Source organism: Oryctolagus cuniculus, chromosome 12 (genome assembly GCF_964237555.1).
Source record: "Oryctolagus cuniculus chromosome 12, mOryCun1.1, whole genome shotgun sequence".
NCBI classification, from domain to species: Eukaryota; Metazoa; Chordata; class Mammalia; order Lagomorpha; family Leporidae; genus Oryctolagus; species Oryctolagus cuniculus.
The window spans coordinates 24,254,721-24,271,879 of NC_091443.1; the positions used below are offsets into that span (position 1 = coordinate 24,254,721).

The 17,159-nt window shown below is 53.2% G+C and overlaps 1 protein-coding gene across 2 annotated transcripts in view; it reads left to right on the forward strand.

The window, feature by feature from the left end:
- The window catches only part of NID2 (nidogen 2), a 71,704-nt gene extending 54,576 nt beyond the window's left edge, over positions 1 to 17,128 (forward strand). Inside the window, exons 12-21 of one of the 2 annotated variants that reach the window (XM_051822843.2) lie at positions 2,068 to 2,187; positions 2,930 to 3,163; positions 9,307 to 9,528; positions 10,180 to 10,343; positions 12,165 to 12,294; positions 12,663 to 12,834; positions 14,216 to 14,373; positions 15,348 to 15,471; positions 16,148 to 16,260; positions 16,484 to 17,128. In XM_051822843.2, coding sequence (XP_051678803.2) covers positions 2,068 to 2,187; positions 2,930 to 3,163; positions 9,307 to 9,528; positions 10,180 to 10,343; positions 12,165 to 12,294; positions 12,663 to 12,834; positions 14,216 to 14,373; positions 15,348 to 15,471; positions 16,148 to 16,260; positions 16,484 to 16,494 — 1,448 coding nt within the window. In that variant the 3' untranslated portion in view covers positions 16,495 to 17,128. The remainder of the gene's footprint in view (positions 1 to 2,067; positions 2,188 to 2,929; positions 3,164 to 9,306; positions 9,529 to 10,179; positions 10,344 to 12,164; positions 12,295 to 12,662; positions 12,835 to 14,215; positions 14,374 to 15,347; positions 15,472 to 16,147; positions 16,261 to 16,483) is intronic. The other variant, XM_051822844.2, reaches the window with a different exon arrangement.
- The last annotated feature ends 31 nt before the right edge of the window (positions 17,129 to 17,159 follow it).

Sequence of the window (17,159 nt, forward strand, 5' to 3'; positions counted from 1 at the left end):
CCTGCCCTGGGCTGCGTGTTCACGTTTGCAGCCTTGGCTCGCAGCCAGCATTACAACCTCCTGTAGTCCCGTGGCACTGGATGGCTGCCTGCTTTGTCCAGCTGGCTGTCTGACCTCAAGGGCAAATTTTTTTTTTTTTTTTTTTTTTTTGAGTACCTGAGAGGCTAGCCACAACTCTTGGCTTTTGGTCTCACAGGGGAACTTCGAGCCACCTTCCATCCTTTGTAGTTGCAGTGAAGGTCAGCAGGGAGCTGGCAGCTCACCCGGCACAACCTTTCTGGGTGCACTTGGACTTGGTTGCGTTAAACATCCATTTTTTTTTTTTTTCTGACTCAGAAGACATGATGTATAGAGACCCTTCAAAAGGTCATGGAAAATGGAATTTAAGGTTAGCGTGGTTTTGGTGCAGTTTTTAAAAATCCATGTTTGTTTTCATCATGGGCATTTTCCATGAGCTTTTGGGAGACTGCGTTTGTTGACTCAACCCTGCAGAGGGATTTGCTAATTGTAGCCTGTAGCTAATTGAGATTCCTGCCTAACGAGCAGCACACAGACGTTTAATGCCTAGCTCGTCTGCCTGGTGGGTGGTACCGAGAAGGGGGCTCAGTGAGGGTCTGGCATGAATGGTAGATGGGGAAAATCCCCGAAGAGTTGCCCTGGGTCATGGGAGGCTTCGTGTGGAGCCACCCCTGTTCTCAGCCCATTCACATCAAACTTGGGCCAGATCCCCAGGCTAATGTCTGCCGCAGGCTGCGCCATGTGGGTGCAGTTCATTCCTGTTTCCCAGGGTTCTGAGCATCCAATCCCCAGGTTTTCTCCATTCACCGGTTTTTTTTGTTTTTTTTTTCTGTGTTTTTTTTGTTTTTTTTTTTGTTTTTTTTTTTTTTGACAGGCAGAGTGGACAGTGAGAGAAAGAGAGAGAGAGACAGAGAGAAAGGTCTTCCTTTGCCGTTGGTTCACCCTCCAATGGCCACCGTGGCCAGCGCACCGGGCTGATCCAATGGCAGGAGCCAGGTGCTTCTCCTGGTCTCCCATGGGGTGCAGGGCCCAAGCACTTGGGCCATCCTCCACTGTACTCCCTGGCCACAGCAGAGAGCTGGCCTGGAAGAGGGGCAACTGGGACAGAATCCGGCGCCCCGACCAGGACTAGAACCTGGTGTGCCGGCGCCGCAAGGCGGAGGATTAGCCTAGTGAGCCGCGGCGCCAGCCCAGGGTTTTTCAGTTTGAGAAACGTGATGAAAAGATCCTCATTCCAGCGTGGAGAGGGAAGGGAGGGGCCTGGATTGTGCAGACAAGGAAGCCTCGCGAGGTTCGTGGGACAATGGAGTGGGAAGATGACTCCATCCTAGTGCAGAAGCCTTGGGATCTGCGCGTGGTTTTTTCATAAAACACATTTCCCACGCACTTTTTGAAATGTCGCACTGAGAGGTCTAACACACACAGATTTTCTTTTATGTCTTGCATCAGACCACTGATAACTCCCTCATTTTTTTTCCCCTCTTGTAAAAGGGGTAAGAAACTCTGGTTATGGGAGGGTTCTATGTAGCAGGACGTGCTTAGGCAGGACCGGGGGTGCTTCTGAGTTGACAAAGTGTCCGGAGCCGCGTCGGGCTGTCTCGCGTCTGTCGGTGGGCACTAGGGAGCTGGCGCCAACAGCTACAGGAAGAAACTCTTGTTTCATCTACTTGTCCTTATCGTGGTGTCGCTGGTAGGAGGTGAGTGTGAAGGTGACCGCTTCCTGGAATTCACTGGCCGCGAATGATGCTCTAGCAATATGCGGCAGGATATGTTCAGTGTGCGACCCCACGGTTGATTTCCACACTGACCGTTGATGGTCTCCTGCGTTAAATCACCTGTTCCCACATGTTTCCTCCTATTAAAATCACCTGTAGGTGTTGACATTTCACTGCTGATGCCCAGAGGTCTCCCGCAGTGGGCAGTTCCCTGCTGATCTGTGTGTCCTGAGACCAGGAGGAAGCATGGGTTTGCGTGCTGTGAAGTCGTGCCCCTCCTCACCGGCTCCCTCCCTCTCTTCCCGCCCCCTTCCTCTGTCCCTGGCCTCTGCAGATGTGGACGAGTGCTCCGAGAACAGCTGTCACCCTGCAGCCACCTGCTATAACACCCCTGGTTCCTTCTCCTGCCACTGCCAACCTGGGTATCTTGGGGACGGATTCCAGTGCACACCTGGTGAGACTGGGGGGGCCGGAGGTGGCACATCCACGTCTTGGCTCTGTCTGTGGCCTTCCCCTGTGATGCTCTGCCCACTCTGGGCTCCTTTGCAGGTTTTCTGGGTTCTGGATTTTTCCTTGGTTCCTTCTTGCCACCTCATTTCCTGGGAGCTCACTGGTTGCTAACCTTGGCCGCTTGTGGACTCGTCCACCCTCCTGCCTGGTAGCGGCTCTGGTTAACTGCCCTAGCGAGTGACCTGCTTTGCCTTGATGAGGGCGATTTACGATTTACGTGAAGGCTTGAAGCAAAACTTGCATTAAACAGGAGCTGCCTGCACTGGGAGCCAGGACTGAGCACAGCCTCGAGCTGGAGCTTCTCGCACATGAAATCTGGGTCTGGGAGGGGCAGCTGCAGCTCGACGTGTCGTCTCCAGGGTCTCCGGGGAAGTGGGGACAGGTGCCTCGGGTGCTTCTCATTTCACTGAGACACAGCAGGTGCCTAGGAGCCCCTGCCTCGGGCCTCGCAGGCTGAGCTGGGAGGATTGGGGAAAACCAGGTAGGTAGTGGCAGAGATAAAATGACCCGGGACTCCGCAGCCTGGCGCGCTGCAGTTTGTCTCATGTCAAGCTGTCTTCTGCTTAGGGGGAAAAAAATTAAAAAATAAAGTGTCTTGGCACAGGTGACCCGGAGGGCGGCAGGTGGCAGTGGATGGGTTGCGAGCCCGTGATTGCAGCCTCGTGTCTCCCTCTGCTCTACTGCAGACTCCAGCTCAGGGCTGAAAGCTTGCCAACAGCAGCAGCTCTACGCCCAGGCACAGCACGCGCGCCCCGGGACCCGGCTCCACGTCCCCCAGTGTGACGAACAGGGCGACTTCCTGCCGCTGCAGTGTCACGGCAGCACTGGCTTCTGCTGGTGCGTGAACTCAGATGGTCACGAAGTGCCTGGCACCCGGACTCCGCCTGGCTCCACCCCGCCACACTGCGGACCACCTCCAGGTGAGCCGGGCAGGGCCAGCTCGGGCCCACAGCTCCAGAAATGAAGGCCCGTGCAGCTGGGGTGGGGGTGGATGAGCGCCCTGCTTAGGCTGTGCACCTACCAGGCCAGACACTGGAGTGATGTGTGCATACCCATGCGCACATCCGGGTATGGCGACTGCAGACTTGCACATGTGGCACGTGGGATGTCCTTTCCACCTTGAGCCGTGGCCTCTTAGACCAGAGGCAGAGACTGGGTGTGTAGATCAGGCCGTGGCCACTCTGCGAGCCCTCGGCAAACTGGAGCATCTGATCAGTGCTTGGTCCAGAGGAAAACTGACTCCCTGTGGAGCTGTCTCACATAACTGGGCCATCCTGATTGCAGGAAGCAACCTGAAGACTGTGTTAATGGCAATCGGAAAAAGAAGTACAAAGGGACTTGGAAAATATTCACGGAAAATGTGCCTTAAGAAAATGTGTATTGTGAGGCTGGTGCTATGGCTTAGTAGGTTAAGGTTCGAGTCCTGGGTGCTTCCTGCTAGTGTGCCTGGGAGAGCAGTGGAGGATGGCCTGGGTCCTTGGGCCCTGCACATGTGTGAGAGACCCGGAGGAAGCTCCTGGCTCCTTGTTTCGGATTTGCCCAGCTCCCGCCATTGCAGTCGAGAGATGAACCAGCACTTGGGAGACCTCTGTCTCTCCATCCCCCCGCCCCCCGCCGCCTCCAACTCTGCCTCTCAAATAAATAAATAGATCTAGGCCGGCGCCGCGGCTCACTAGGCTAATCCTCCGCCTAGCGGCGCCGGCACACCGGGTTCTAGTCCCGGTCGGGGCGTGGATTCTGTCCCGGTGCCCCTCTTCCAGGCCAGCCCTCTGCTGTGGCCAGGGAGTGCAGTGGAGGATGGCCCAGGTGCTTGGGCCCTGCACCCCATGGGAGACCAGGAAAAGCACCTGGCTCCTGGCTCCTGCCTTCGGATCAGCGTGGTGCGCTGGCCATAGCGCGCCAGCCGCGGCGGCCATTGGAGGGTGAACCAACGGCAAAGGAAGACCTTTCTCTCTGTCTCTCTCACTGTCCACTCTGCCTGTCAAAAAAAATAAATAAATAAAATAAATAAATAAATAAATCTTTAAAAACAACAAGAAGAAAGAAAATGTGTTGCACAAAACCTGTACATGTCACAAAAATTTCTGTATGTGCTGTATCTTATGAAGAAACTATGCACTGGTTTCAGAATTTTTGCACCAAATTAAACTTAGCTTTTAATTCCATTTTTATGTGAATTTTTTCAAAGATTTATTTATATTTGAGAGGCAGAGTTCAGATAGAGGGAGAGACAGAGTGGCCAGTACGGCCAGAGCTGGGCTGATCGAAAGCCAGGAGCTTCTTTCCAGTCTTCCGTGTGGGTGCAGGGGGCCCAAGCACTTGGGCCATCTTCTGCTGCTTTCCCAGGCACGTTAGCAGGGAGCTGGATTGGACGTGGAGCAGCTGGGACTTGAACCAGCATCCATCTGGGGTGCCGGCACCACAGGCAGAGGCTTAACCTACTATGCCACAATGCCAGCCTCTCTGTGAATTTAAGTACCATCATATGACACCTTTGAGTGGATCCAGCTCGCTTCCCCTTGGCTGATATCCCAGTGATCTCTAGCTGTGACCAACATGCTGGGGGCGGGGGGGGGGGGGACACCATTCCTGCCTGTGCTGCCTTTAGAATCTGTGTTCCCCTAAGCCATGTGATCTGAGCCATAGCTGCTGCGCATGGCCTTGTTATCGTCCGGACCCCCTGTTCACGTGGGACGTGGTTGTCAGGTGGGTGGAGTGGATGCCGAGAGCAGGCAACCAGGCAGCTTTCTGCCGCTTGCTGAGTTCTGAGAGACGGGCAGGACTGTTTGTATGATTGTTACAGGAGAGCTGCAGTATGAATGCAGGACTGGCTTGCTGCCGTTTTCCTCCGAGTCACTGTGAGGTCTGGGAGCTCACCATTCACGGGCCCATTTTACCCCTGAGAAGGCTTTCGTAAACATGGTGATGCCTCACTTGGTGACGGGGCCAAATTCTGAGAAATGCACCATCAGGCAGTTTCATCTTCATGCCACATGGCGGAGTGCCCGTATGCAGACCCAGGAGGCATAGGTCAGTCGCTCAACATGTTCTCTTATTCAGCCAAGAGACACAGTAAGGGACTGGCATTGTGGCATAGCTGGTAAGGCCACTGCCTGTGACACTGGCATCCCATATGGGTGCTGGTTCTAGTGCCGGCTGCTGCTCTTCAGATCCAGCTCTCTGCTGTGGCCTTGAAAGCAGTGGGCCCCTGAACCCACATGGGAGACCTGGATGAAGCTCCTGGCTCCTGGCTTCAGCCTGGGCCAGCCCTGGCTGTTGTGGCAATTTGGGGAGTGAACCAGCAGATGGACAATCTCTGGGTGTCTCCCTCTCTCTGCAACTCTGCCTTTTCAAGTAAATAAATCTTAAGAAAAGAAAGACACAGTAAACTTAGGCTCTGTGAGGCTGCCTGTGTCACACAGCGCATTGTTCCTACAGTGTAAGTCGGAGGAGAACACTGTAAAACAGGTGGGGACATCCAACCTGCAAAGTCATTTGGTCTGGCTCTGCCAAGGTACCTGCAGGTGGGTCTTGAAATTCAACACATCTATAGCAGGCTCATTTTTTTTTTTTTTAAGATTGATTTATTTGAAAGGCAGTTAGAGAGAGGCAGAGAGAGAAAGGTCTTCCATCCACTGGTTCACTCCCCAGGTGGCTGCAACGGCCAAAGCTGTGTGGATCAGGAGATATTAGCTTCTTCCAGGTCTCCCACATGGGTACAGGGGCCCAAGGGCTTAGGCCATCTTCTGCTGCTTTCCCAGGTACATTAGCAGGGAGCTGGATCGGAAGTGGAGCAACCGGGACTCAAACTGGCACCGGCCCCAGCAGGCTCATTTTTAAGTTGATAATTTTGTATGGCCCAAGGATGGTATTAGAAATATCCATAAGAGGGGTGTGGAGGCAGGAGTTATAGGTTATTATTTTAGAGTTGTATCTGTGAAATACATGCAATCTGTTTTCTGTATATTAATAAAAATAAAAAATAGAATACTTGAGAGGCAATGAGCAAAAAAAAAATACACAAATATCTAAATGTCCCTTGGCAGAAGAAATGTTACCCTCCCCTGGTCTAAAACAATGAAAAGTAAATACATAAACCAGAAGCATAGGCACTTAGTATTATTATTTAGTGTTCATACCGTGCATAATTACATGTACTATACTTAAAAATAATATAAAGAGGGAGAGGCAGATCTTTCTTCCACGTAGGTGCAGGGGCCCAAGCACCTGGGCCATCTTCTGCTTCTTTCCCAGGCACATTAGCAGGGAGCTGGGTCAGAAGTGGAGTAGCTGGGACTCAAACCAGTGCCTGTATGGGATACTGGCATTGTAGGTGGCAGCTCTACCCACTATGGTACAATACTGGCCACCCTGAACTATTACTGCAACTGGCAGTGCAGTGGAGTTGGTTATACCAGCATCACCACAAACACATGCGTAACGCAGTGTGCTGGGATGTTATAGTGGACATGACGTAAGTAGGTGCCTTGATATAATCTGATGGGACCACTGTCGTACATGTGCTAAGTGACTGACTGAAATGTCCTTAGGCAGCTCGTGGTTGTGCCAACCTTGGCTTTCTTTTTTTTTTTTTTTTTTTTTTTTTTTGATTTATTATTTGAAAGAGTTAGAGTTGGTTCACTCCCCCAGATGGCTGCAATGGCTGCAATGGCCAGGACTAGGCCAAGCTGAAGCCAGGAGTTTCTTCGGGGTCTCCCATGTGGGTAGCAGGGGCCCAAGCACTTGGACCATCTTCCGTGGCTTTTCCCAGGCCGTTAGCAGAGAGCTGGATCAGAAGAGGAGCAGCCGGGACTTGAACCGGTGCCCATATGGGAAGCCAGTGTCACAGGCAGCAGCTTTACCTGCTACACCACAGCGCCGGCCCTCTTGCCCCGACTGGGCTTTCATTGTGTGCGCGTGATGAGAACTGGAGAACCACTCATCATTTTGGTTGTTTCAGTGACCTTAGCTCTCAGGGCCAGGACTGCAGTGGGTCTAGGATTCATAAGGGGGCGACTTAACCAGGGCTTGATCCACAGCGCTGCTTGTAGTCCTGCTCCATCCCTCCTTCTAGAACGAGATCCTGGAGGTGCAAAAAGAGTGCTCCGTTCCACTCAGGCCTTGGTTCTAAACCCCGGCTGGGATTTGAAGAAATCGTGCTGTTAGGGGAGGAGCTTGGTTAGTTCAGGACGAGGTGGTGCTAGGATGGGGCCGTGCAGGGAGGCACCGGGAGTTGGACACGGTGTTTGTGCAGACCTCTCGTGCCCTGACTTCTCTCTGGCTCTGCTTTGGCCTGGGCTGTCATTTCTGAGTAGTTTCATCTGTGCAATGGCATCAGCTCGAGGCGTGTGAGCACACTCTGTGGCCCAGCTGCCAGCCAGAAGCAGAGATGGCCATAGTTGGACGGAGAAGCGGCTGCAAATGGGAAGGAATGAGAAGGATGGCACGGCCAGGTGATCTGAGACGCCTGTTTCCCAGAACTTGGCCAGGCATCCGCATTCCAGCGAGAGGCGCCCTGTTGGGTGGTCCCGGGAACCCAGGATGGATCCTGTGTGGTCAGAATGGGGGGGGCGGGCGTCCAGAGCTGCTCAGGGCAGCCCCGCCTTGAGGCGGGTGGTTCCCTCTCCTGGTTCCTTGGGCCACATTTGGTTGAGGAAGCCCCAGTCCCTGCGGCTTCTCTGTGAGGCCTTAGGAAGAGCTGGGCTCTCCTCGCATCTGCTCCCTCCAAACCCGTTCTGTCTTGGAGCCGCGCCAGCCTGCTTTGAGCACTGAGGACCCACCGTCTTCCAGCCGCTCCTAGGAACTGTGGGTGCTGAAGCCCTGCCCCAGTGCTTCCACCTCTGTTCTCTGGAGTCGCTGGAGGGTTTGGAGCCAGGGGCTGCCGTGCACCACCCTTGGGTGTCAAGGGAGCATCCTGGCTGCTGGTGTGGTTTACGCTGGCTCAGGGAGGTGGGTGGAGAAGGGTGCAGGCAGACCTCGTGCAAAGACCTCGGCAGGAGCTTCAGTACGAGCCAAGGGGGCTGGGCCCAGGTAGTGGGGGTGAAGGTAGGGAACAGTGCAGAGACTCAAAGTGGAGCCCACCAGCTTGCATGAGGAGTCACGGCTGGGGGTGTCTGAGCAGTGGGCGTGCTGGTACCGGGAAGACTGCGAGAGGAGCGGGTTGAGGTTTCCGTCAGCCACGGGGGTGGTGGGTGCCGGGAGGCACTGGGCTGTGGGACTCCCCAGATCACAGGCTGTGAGTTGCAGGAGTTAAGAGGAGGAAGCACTTCCTTGTCGTTGGGTCATCTCGGTTCTCCTACGCTGAATACACCGCTCATTTTTGCACCTGCCGCAGTCTCCCTTCCGGCTGAGCCTCCCGCATTCGGGACAGCGCTCAGGGTGGCAACAGCCTGGCGGGAGACGGCTATGTGCCCGAGGCCGGCCCGACTGCACCGCAGTGGCGAGCGGTGAGGACAGGCATGGAGAGGAGAGTGCTGGAGGGGAGGGCAGGGCCGGGCATCCTGGCCGGGAAGGCTGGGCGTGGGGCCCGGTGCTGAGGCTGTCGGGCTTCCAGAATGGGTTGTCTGGGGTCAGCTTCCAGCTGTGGGCTGGCCTCTCTGCCACCCTCAGCTCGGGGGCTGTCTGATAGGCCACTGCGGTGTGGCCCCACCCTCTCTGCCATGCTTCCCAACATGCAAGCAGCAGTGAGGGGGGGTTGGGACGGGCGGGAAAGATGCAGCTGAGTCCAAGCCTTAGGAAGGTGACCCTGAGAGCACATAGGCCCCATGTCAGTAGGGGAGCCCTGGGCCTCTCCGAGAACAGCCACCGCCCCCCTCCCCACTGCTCATCTTACCCCCTCTTGATCTTCTGTGATGTGGGCCTTGGTGACAGATGGACCTGGCTCGAGGTGACAGGACTATCATCATGGTGTCTTCTGATTGCCACAGATGACTTCCCTGGTTTGGCTGAGACCTTGGTGCCAGACAGGAGGGGAGGGAGGCCAGGAGGCCGCAGGGTGGGGGTCTGGAGCCACCACGTGCTGTCCTGAGCTCCCGTTCAACGGCTCTTCTTCCCACCTGCCCAGGGCCCACTCAGAGGCCACGCACTGTGTGCGAGCGCTGGAAGGAAAGCCTGCTGGAGCACTACGGGGGCACCGCGCGGGACGACCAGTACGTGCCGCAGTGCGACGACCTGGGCCGCTTCGTGCCCCTGCAGTGTCACGGGAAGAGCGACTTCTGCTGGTGTGTGGACAAAGACGGACGAGAGGTGGTGGGCACGCGCACCCAGCCGGGCGTCACTCCCACGTGTAAGCTCTGGGGCCACCCTCACGCACGCCCAGCAGGAGCTTTCCCAGGGAGGGGGAGGGGCTCCCAGGCCCCGTGAAGTCACTGAGATGCTGGGTCAGCCCCTGACCGTTGGGACTTGGTCTGGGCTTTGTCCTTAGCAGTGTCCGTAATGCAAGCAACTGCGACTTGGGTCCCCAGGGGATCTGCTGGTTCACAGCCCAAACGGCCTCCTTGGCCAGGGCTGGGCTAGGCCGGAGCCAGGAGCTTCTTCTGGGTCTCCCACATGGTACAGAGGCCCAAACACTTGGGCCATCGCTGCTGCTTTCCCAGGCCATTAGCAGGAGCTGGATCAGTAGTGGAGTGGCTGGGACTCGAACCTTTGTCAGCACCGCAGATGGCAGCTTAACCACACCACCAGCCTGCGGTTTTCTCTTTAAAAAAAACCACCCAACCCCCACCCCCCCTTCTGCTGCTGTGTTCTGTGGGCGTTGATTTGCTGACTTCCTCCAGGTCCTTGGCCGTGATTTGCATAATTGATCCTTGAAAAATACAAACCCTGGAAAGGAGCATGTCCTTTGGAGACCGTGTGGGGCACAGCGGGCTGTGTGCAGACGCTCCGCGCCCACCGTGCCGTCCACGCCCACCCCCTCACTGCCCCTTTCCCCACGCAGGTCTCCCCGAGGCTGTTCCTCCCCTGATTGGAGCCATGCCGCGGCCCGAGGAATCTCTCACAGGCAGCTTCCTGGTCTACGCCCAGGGCCAGCGCCTCGGCCGTTTGCCCTTCAAGCGCACCAAGCTTTTGAAGGACCAGGCCTCGACCCTGCTGTCAATGCATGTAAGGTGCACGTCCCCGGGGCAGGGGCGGGGCGGGCCCGGCCCAGAGAACCCTCGTCTCGCGTCTCCTTCAGCTCCCCACTGGCATCCACCAGCACCCCACACCCGCCAGGCCCTGGCCTGCTGACTAGGGCGAGGGGGCGGGCAGCCTGCCTGCCAGCCTGGACCCCCGTGGGGTGGCTTTGACAAGGGATTTCCTGAGCACAGCTGCCGAGCTATTTGGGGAGCACCGAGCTGATTCATCAGCAGGAGCGAGTGTTGGCACGAAGCCCGTGCTGTTGGTGCTTGTGGCCACCTCGGCCCCGGAGTGTCAAGTTCAGAATTGGAGGCAGAGGAGTCTCCCTCGCGTGTCGGGGCACCTTGCTGGGGAACCCCTTTTCCCCACCGCAGGGCATTGGTATCTCTCCAAAGTGGGGTGCTTTGGCAGTAGGGGGGCCACGGCCCAGGAAGCAGCAGCCACTCCCGCCCCAGCACCTTGCTCCCCGGATCATCTCTGTTCCAGGGGTCAGTGGTTAGGCAAGGGGCGGGGCTGCAGCAGTGAGGCAGCCCTCGGCTGTCCCAGGAGCTCCCTGGGACAAGGCCCACCTGGCCTTTTGGCTTCTAGATTCTGGGCTGGGACTGGGGTTAACAGAATGTTTTCTCTCGTGTCAATATTCTCACAACTCTGAAAGACCCCTCCCACGTGTCTGAAGCCCCATGAGCCAGGGGCACAGGGCAGCCTCGACCAGTCAGATGCGATGCCCCGCCCCCAGAGTCCCCTTGGTCCCTGGCACAAGGCTCGTATGGACGGCCTGTGGCCCTGGAGCCCAAAGGACTTCCCTACCCACTTAGGTCCTCTTAGAGAAACTGAACTGGGACTTCCTCCCAAACCTGGCAGACATCACATGGGCTTAGGAACCCCATGACCTGGGGCTGACAGACGCCCGTGGGCACGTGTACTCCTGGCTGGGAGTGCCGTTGATATTGGGGCCCCCATCTCAGCCATCTGCTCTCCCCAGGTGGCCAAGTCCTGCCCGGTTCCGTGCGTCTCTGCTGACCTCCCTTCCCGAGGCCTGTTAAGCCTGGCCCGGGCACAGCTGCTGTGCCCCTGTGAGCAGGCGCTGCAGGACGAGGCAGACGCAGCATTTGAAGACTCATTTGTGTGGCAGGGAGGGAGGGAGGGAGGGGACCCTCACCAGCCAGAGCTGCGTGACCACCAACCCCCAGCGCCTTACCCATCCGGTCCCAGCCTTTGCTGTAGAGCGCGAGCAGCCTAATGCTTGCTGTGGCCCGACTCAGGGGCAGAACGGCGCGGCCCTCGGGCCGGGAAGCTCCCGTGCTCACAGGGAGAGCCCGCTGTGCCCGCACGTGCTGGTGAATTTGAGAGGCTCTTTCAAAACATGGACGACACTGGACAGGATTCAGGTTGTGCCCAGCTGTATGTTAATAAGGGTTTACCGTATGCTGTCCCCAGATCAAGGGCTGCTTCTCCAGAGGTGACTGTTTTTTTGCGACCAACAGTTGCACCACTTACTGAGGGGTTGAGTCTGTGCCAGTGGGTGATTAGGCTACTTCACAAGCATTTACAGTGCTCATTCTTGATGCCAACCGTGTGCAGTTGGGACTGTGGTTTACCATCACTGTAAATGAGGAAGCCAAGGCAGAGAGGTTAAACACCAAAGCCACACTGCTGGACAGTGGCGGAGCCTGGCCACTGACCCCGGGCAGGCCTCACTGCCCCATCTCTGGCAAGACCACAGGATAAGGCTGCTCACTGCAGCTCCGTGTGTCAAGCTGGAGTTGGACTGCTGATTCTCGCCATTTTGTGATTTGGTCCACGAAGGGCTCCATCATCGTGGGGCTTGACTATGACTGCCACGAGAGGAAGGTGTACTGGACGGACGTCGCCGGCCGGGTGATCAGCCGCATTGGTATGCAGCCAGGAGCAGAGCCCGAGGTCATCATCAATTCAGGTCAGCAGCTGCCTCCCGCAGACTTCGCACTTCGTTTGTGCCTAAGTCACTTGTCAGAGGAATCTCTCCTGTATTCCAGCAGGGGTGGTTACATTCCAGACTGAACGGGTGACTTACAGGTGGGGTGAGGGTTTACTCTGCTTTGCCCTAGCACTGCAGGTGCCTGGGACCACCAGGCTGGTAGGTCTGTTGTTCTATAGGAAATCATGGTAGGAAACATGACAACAGGATCTTTCCCTATTATCACGGGACTTAAGAGCCTCTCCGGCTTTGGTTTCTTCCCCCTGTTCAGACACAGCAGGCATCTCGGCTTCAGGTTCGCCGTACTTAACTGCAGATACTCAAGTTCTGCCCTTGCTCTATTCCAGGGCTCTTGAGACCCGAAGGAGTGGCTATCGACTTTATCCACAGAACAATGTACTGGACGGACAGCGGCCTGGATCAGATAGTTAGGACCAACCTGGATGGCTCCGAGCGCGAGATCCTCTTCTACGTGGATCTGGTGAATCCCCGCGCCATCACGGTGGATCCAGTCGGCGGGTCAGCTGGGGTTCCCTCCTCTCCTCTCACCTGTAGATCCTGATGTGCAGCCCTTGGATTTAAGTACCACAGGGGGAGGGTCATAACAGTAGGGTAAAAGCTCACATCCAATAATTTAAGCCAGTTTATTCCAGGCAAAGGATAAGGTCTGTTCTTTCTCAGAGCTTAGATCCTCTCGGAAGGAAACAAGACAGTGAAGACAAGTGCTCTGTGATGGGCTAGAGAAAGAGCGTTTGTGACAAGGGCTTGGCTACTTTTGGAAGTGAAGTGGGCCTCTTGAGCAGCATGTCCAGAACCAGAGTGAAGACACAGCAGGGCTGACCACCCTTGACTGGTCGGAGTAAGGAAGCTCAGCTCTGAGCCTTGGGTTCCCCACCTTGGACAAAGTGTATCTTTTTCTATTCCAGTTGACTTAGCCTCAAGAATTAATAACCCTCAAACACCCTGAGCCAGGTTTGGATAGGACACACATAACCCAAGCTTCCTGCACTGCATAGTGGAGTGGTTACACTTTCTTAGGTATTCACTCTGTGGATTTTACCCTAACAGGTTTCTTCTTTGAACAGCTCAGTAGCAATTTACACGAGGTGTGGAGACTCTGCAGTCTTGTTCTGGGCTTGAATGACATTATGCCTTAAGGGACAAAGCAGTGATGTGCAGGCCCTGCCCTCCTACCTCCTCAGCCTCAGCACGGAGGGGACACCCTTTCTGGCCTTGGCTCTCGGCTCTCCCGCCTTCATAAGGGGCTCAAGTTTCCATGATCTCTTCCTCGCCTTCTCAGCAGCTCACTAGCCATTCTAAACATGTGCAGCTTTTACAAAAGTGGTTTCACACTTCCTTCTGCTTTGACTGTAAGCCTAGTTCCCTACCTAAAACCTTTTTCAAGTGAACAGGGCCGTATTATTGTTACTTTACATTTTTAACAAGGCCACTTATAAGGTGCAGCACCTCATGTAAAGGGTTTCCATCCAAGTGTGACCCAAGACTTAAACAGATCCAAGGTTTGGGGCAGGCAGGCCAGGACTGTGATGGGACTCTGAAGATAACGCCCCCTCTAGGCAGGTAAGAGTCAGAAAACCTTGTGAGGCTGGCGGAAGTCGAATATGGCTGTGGAGTAATTACCTAGTGCTGCTGAACAAACTGCCCAAAACTGTACCCTACTGGCCAGTTCACAGGCAGAGTGCAACCATAGATGAGGCACCCAGGAGAGCAACTAGATTCCTGAAACCTAATACTGAAGGTGATATTGCATAGTGTCTGCCATATGCCCCACACCCAAAGCAGGGCACTAAATCCAGCCCAAATTCAAGACTCAAGACTGAATACCAGCCGCAGGCTGCAAAGCTCTTCTTTTACAATCTTGATTTTTAAAAATTTACAGTAACTTGTACTGGACAGACTGGAACAGAGACGCCCCTAAAATTGAAAGAAGTTCTTTAGATGGAACCGGTAGAAGAATTCTGATTGGCAAAGACATTGGATTACCTAATGGCTTAAACTTTGACCCGGTCACGGAAATGCTCTGCTGGGCAGATGCAGGTAATACTAATGGCTCGGACAGATACGCCTTTGTTTTGGTATAAGCACTGTAAGATTAGATGACAAAACCAAATCCCCTCATTGTTCTTTGGACTGAAACTTACAACAGCGCAGCACATAATTAATTACTCCTTTGTTTGGTCTATAAACCTTTAAAATTTTGTAATGGTTTTCAATGAACATCCTGAGGTTTACCGTGATTCCGTACTGTTCCCTGGCCCCAGCACGAGCACCTGGTTTACCTAAGAATGACAGACTAGTCACTGGTTTTTGGCCAGTATTGTAGCTTATGCATAAGCATGTTACTTCCGTTAGCACTGTGACACTGAGAACATCTGAGAGTGATGTGGCAGGACAGCCTCCCTCAGCAACACCCAGGTTTATTTCTGTGGTGTGCTCTTCAGTGTAAGCATGAGTGAGAGTCTGTGTATCTGGTTCTACCACATGGGTCACTTTTACAACCCAGCTGTCAAATTAGCTGTTAGTGATATGTCTGTAAAAAAAAAAAAAAATTATTAGCTAATGCAAAATTTTCAAGACTGAGTCCTTTAAGTTGAAACCTATGAGCCATATTGTCATTCTAGTTGCTTTTTCCCTTCCCATAAATTCTCTGAATATTTATAAGAACCCCTGGGCAAATAACAGACTGGTTACAAAGGGCAAGTTTTTATCCAGAGGATGTGTCTATAGTACTTTATAAGCTATGGCATGAAATTGCACAAATGACAAAACTTGTTGGCTCATTTCTGTACGTGCAATTCTTCCTTCAAAAAGGAACTTAAAAGTTTGAGCTTTAAAAAAACTAGAATGCTACCCAATAAATTAGTAATAGTGGGAAATTTTACAGTTGCTAACTTGCATGTGTTCCTACTCTGCCCTGGTAGCAGACTCCTCAAACAATTGATTGGAAAAGCAGCTTTTTGTGCTGCTCCATGACAGGAGCACTTCATTCTCCCCTGTTGATGTTTTAAAAGGAACCAGAAAACTGGAGTGTACACTACGTGATGGAACTGGACGGCGGGTCATTCAAAGTAACCTCAACTACCCCTTCAGCATGGTCAGCTACATCGACCACTTCTATTACACCGACTGGAGGAGGTAAGACCTCTCGCAGGCTGTACCGAGACAGCGAGTGACCCAACCAGTTACGTCCCCTGCTGAGTTTCCTTTCATTGTCCACTCAATAGTAGCACTGGTCAAGAGTTAGTGCCTTTGAAATGCTTTTACTTCACCCAGAAACATAAGTAGCTCAGCTGTCTGAAGAGGAAGCACATTAGTCCAAACCTGTACTGCAGCTATTACGATGACCCTTACGTGGTACCCAGCAGGTGTATTAGGTACAGGGTGACTTTTTAAGAATGACACTGTGGACATCAGTTTCCTACCTGAGAGAATGAAAAATAGGAAAGCTTACGCTAGTTCTCAGAGGAGCTGGGGAACGTTAAAAAATAATAAACACGTCTCAGCCCTTTTAGTCTACCCACTAGAGCTGTGATTTTTAACATGCAGCTAGGGGTTGGGGGTGATTTCATGGTGGCACTGTCCTCCTGAGAGCCTGCGACACACTGAAGTGCCCCAGAATTGGTCTTGGTGGCATTTCTAACAAATACATGGGTGACGCTGCTCTGGTAACCACCTTAACAACTGATGGGTAAATGACTCACAACTCAGTTGATTAAAAAACATTCTAGAAAGCTAGCAGTTTCCACTGAAACTGACTTTGTGGGTCTGACTTCGGAGGTGCACTGAGTTCACGCTTGCTTTCTGTCCCCAGGGACGCCGTCATATCGGTGAATGCAAACACTGGTGCGGTCACTGAGGAGTATCTCCCCGAGCAGCGCTCTCACCTCTACGGGATCACTGCCGTCTTCCCCTACTGCCCCACAGGTAAAGCCGGGTGCGGTACCCCAGCCGCCACCGCCATGGCACCATTCCCTGTTCCTGCCCCTAGTGGGCGCTACTCTGAACTGGAAAAGTTAAGGCTGAGACACACACAGGGAGGCTGGTCTTTACTACCTTTGCAGTTTTCCAACTATAAACCAAATAACAAATCTGCTGTTGCAACTTGGTTACAAGATACTCACCCTTGGTCCCCCCACTTCCCTCACAGGAAGCAAGTAAATACTGCAAGAGAGGAGGACTTGGCGTTTACAAACTGAATCCTGACCCTAATGAACATCTGCTGCAAAGAAAGTAAAAAAAGAATTGGCGGTTACAAGTTCCTGGACATACAAATGAAGATTTTTAGTACAAAGACTAAGTATATTTTGTGAAGAGCTTATACCTCAATCTTTACTACTGTATTTTTAAGAACAAAGGTCGTTACTGCAAGTTAAAAAAGGTAACAGAATTGTTGCTTAGTAAAGCAGCTTTTTATAAACATTTATATAATATTTAAAAGGCCAAATTCACTTGACTAAGAACAAATTGGAGTTTATATCTGATTTCTGCTATACAGTCTTTCTGGCCAAGAAATTAAAAGCACATGTGATCAGAATAAAAATAGTATCATAAAGATCATAAACCTTGAACAGAGAGGTTATGCATATGGATGGGAAGGACTTAGTTTCCCAGCAAGTTATGGTTTCTTACCTCTGCATCCGTGCATTTCTATCAAAAGGTGCTACAACAATTCAATTAAGTGCCTCTATTGAAGCACCCCAAGAGAGTGCTGCATCTATAAATGCCAAAGATGTAATGTGTAACAGTTGGTTTTCTAGATTACTCCAATAAAGCATTCTAAATTTTCCTATGATTTAAGGATCTATATTAATAGTCTGTATGCA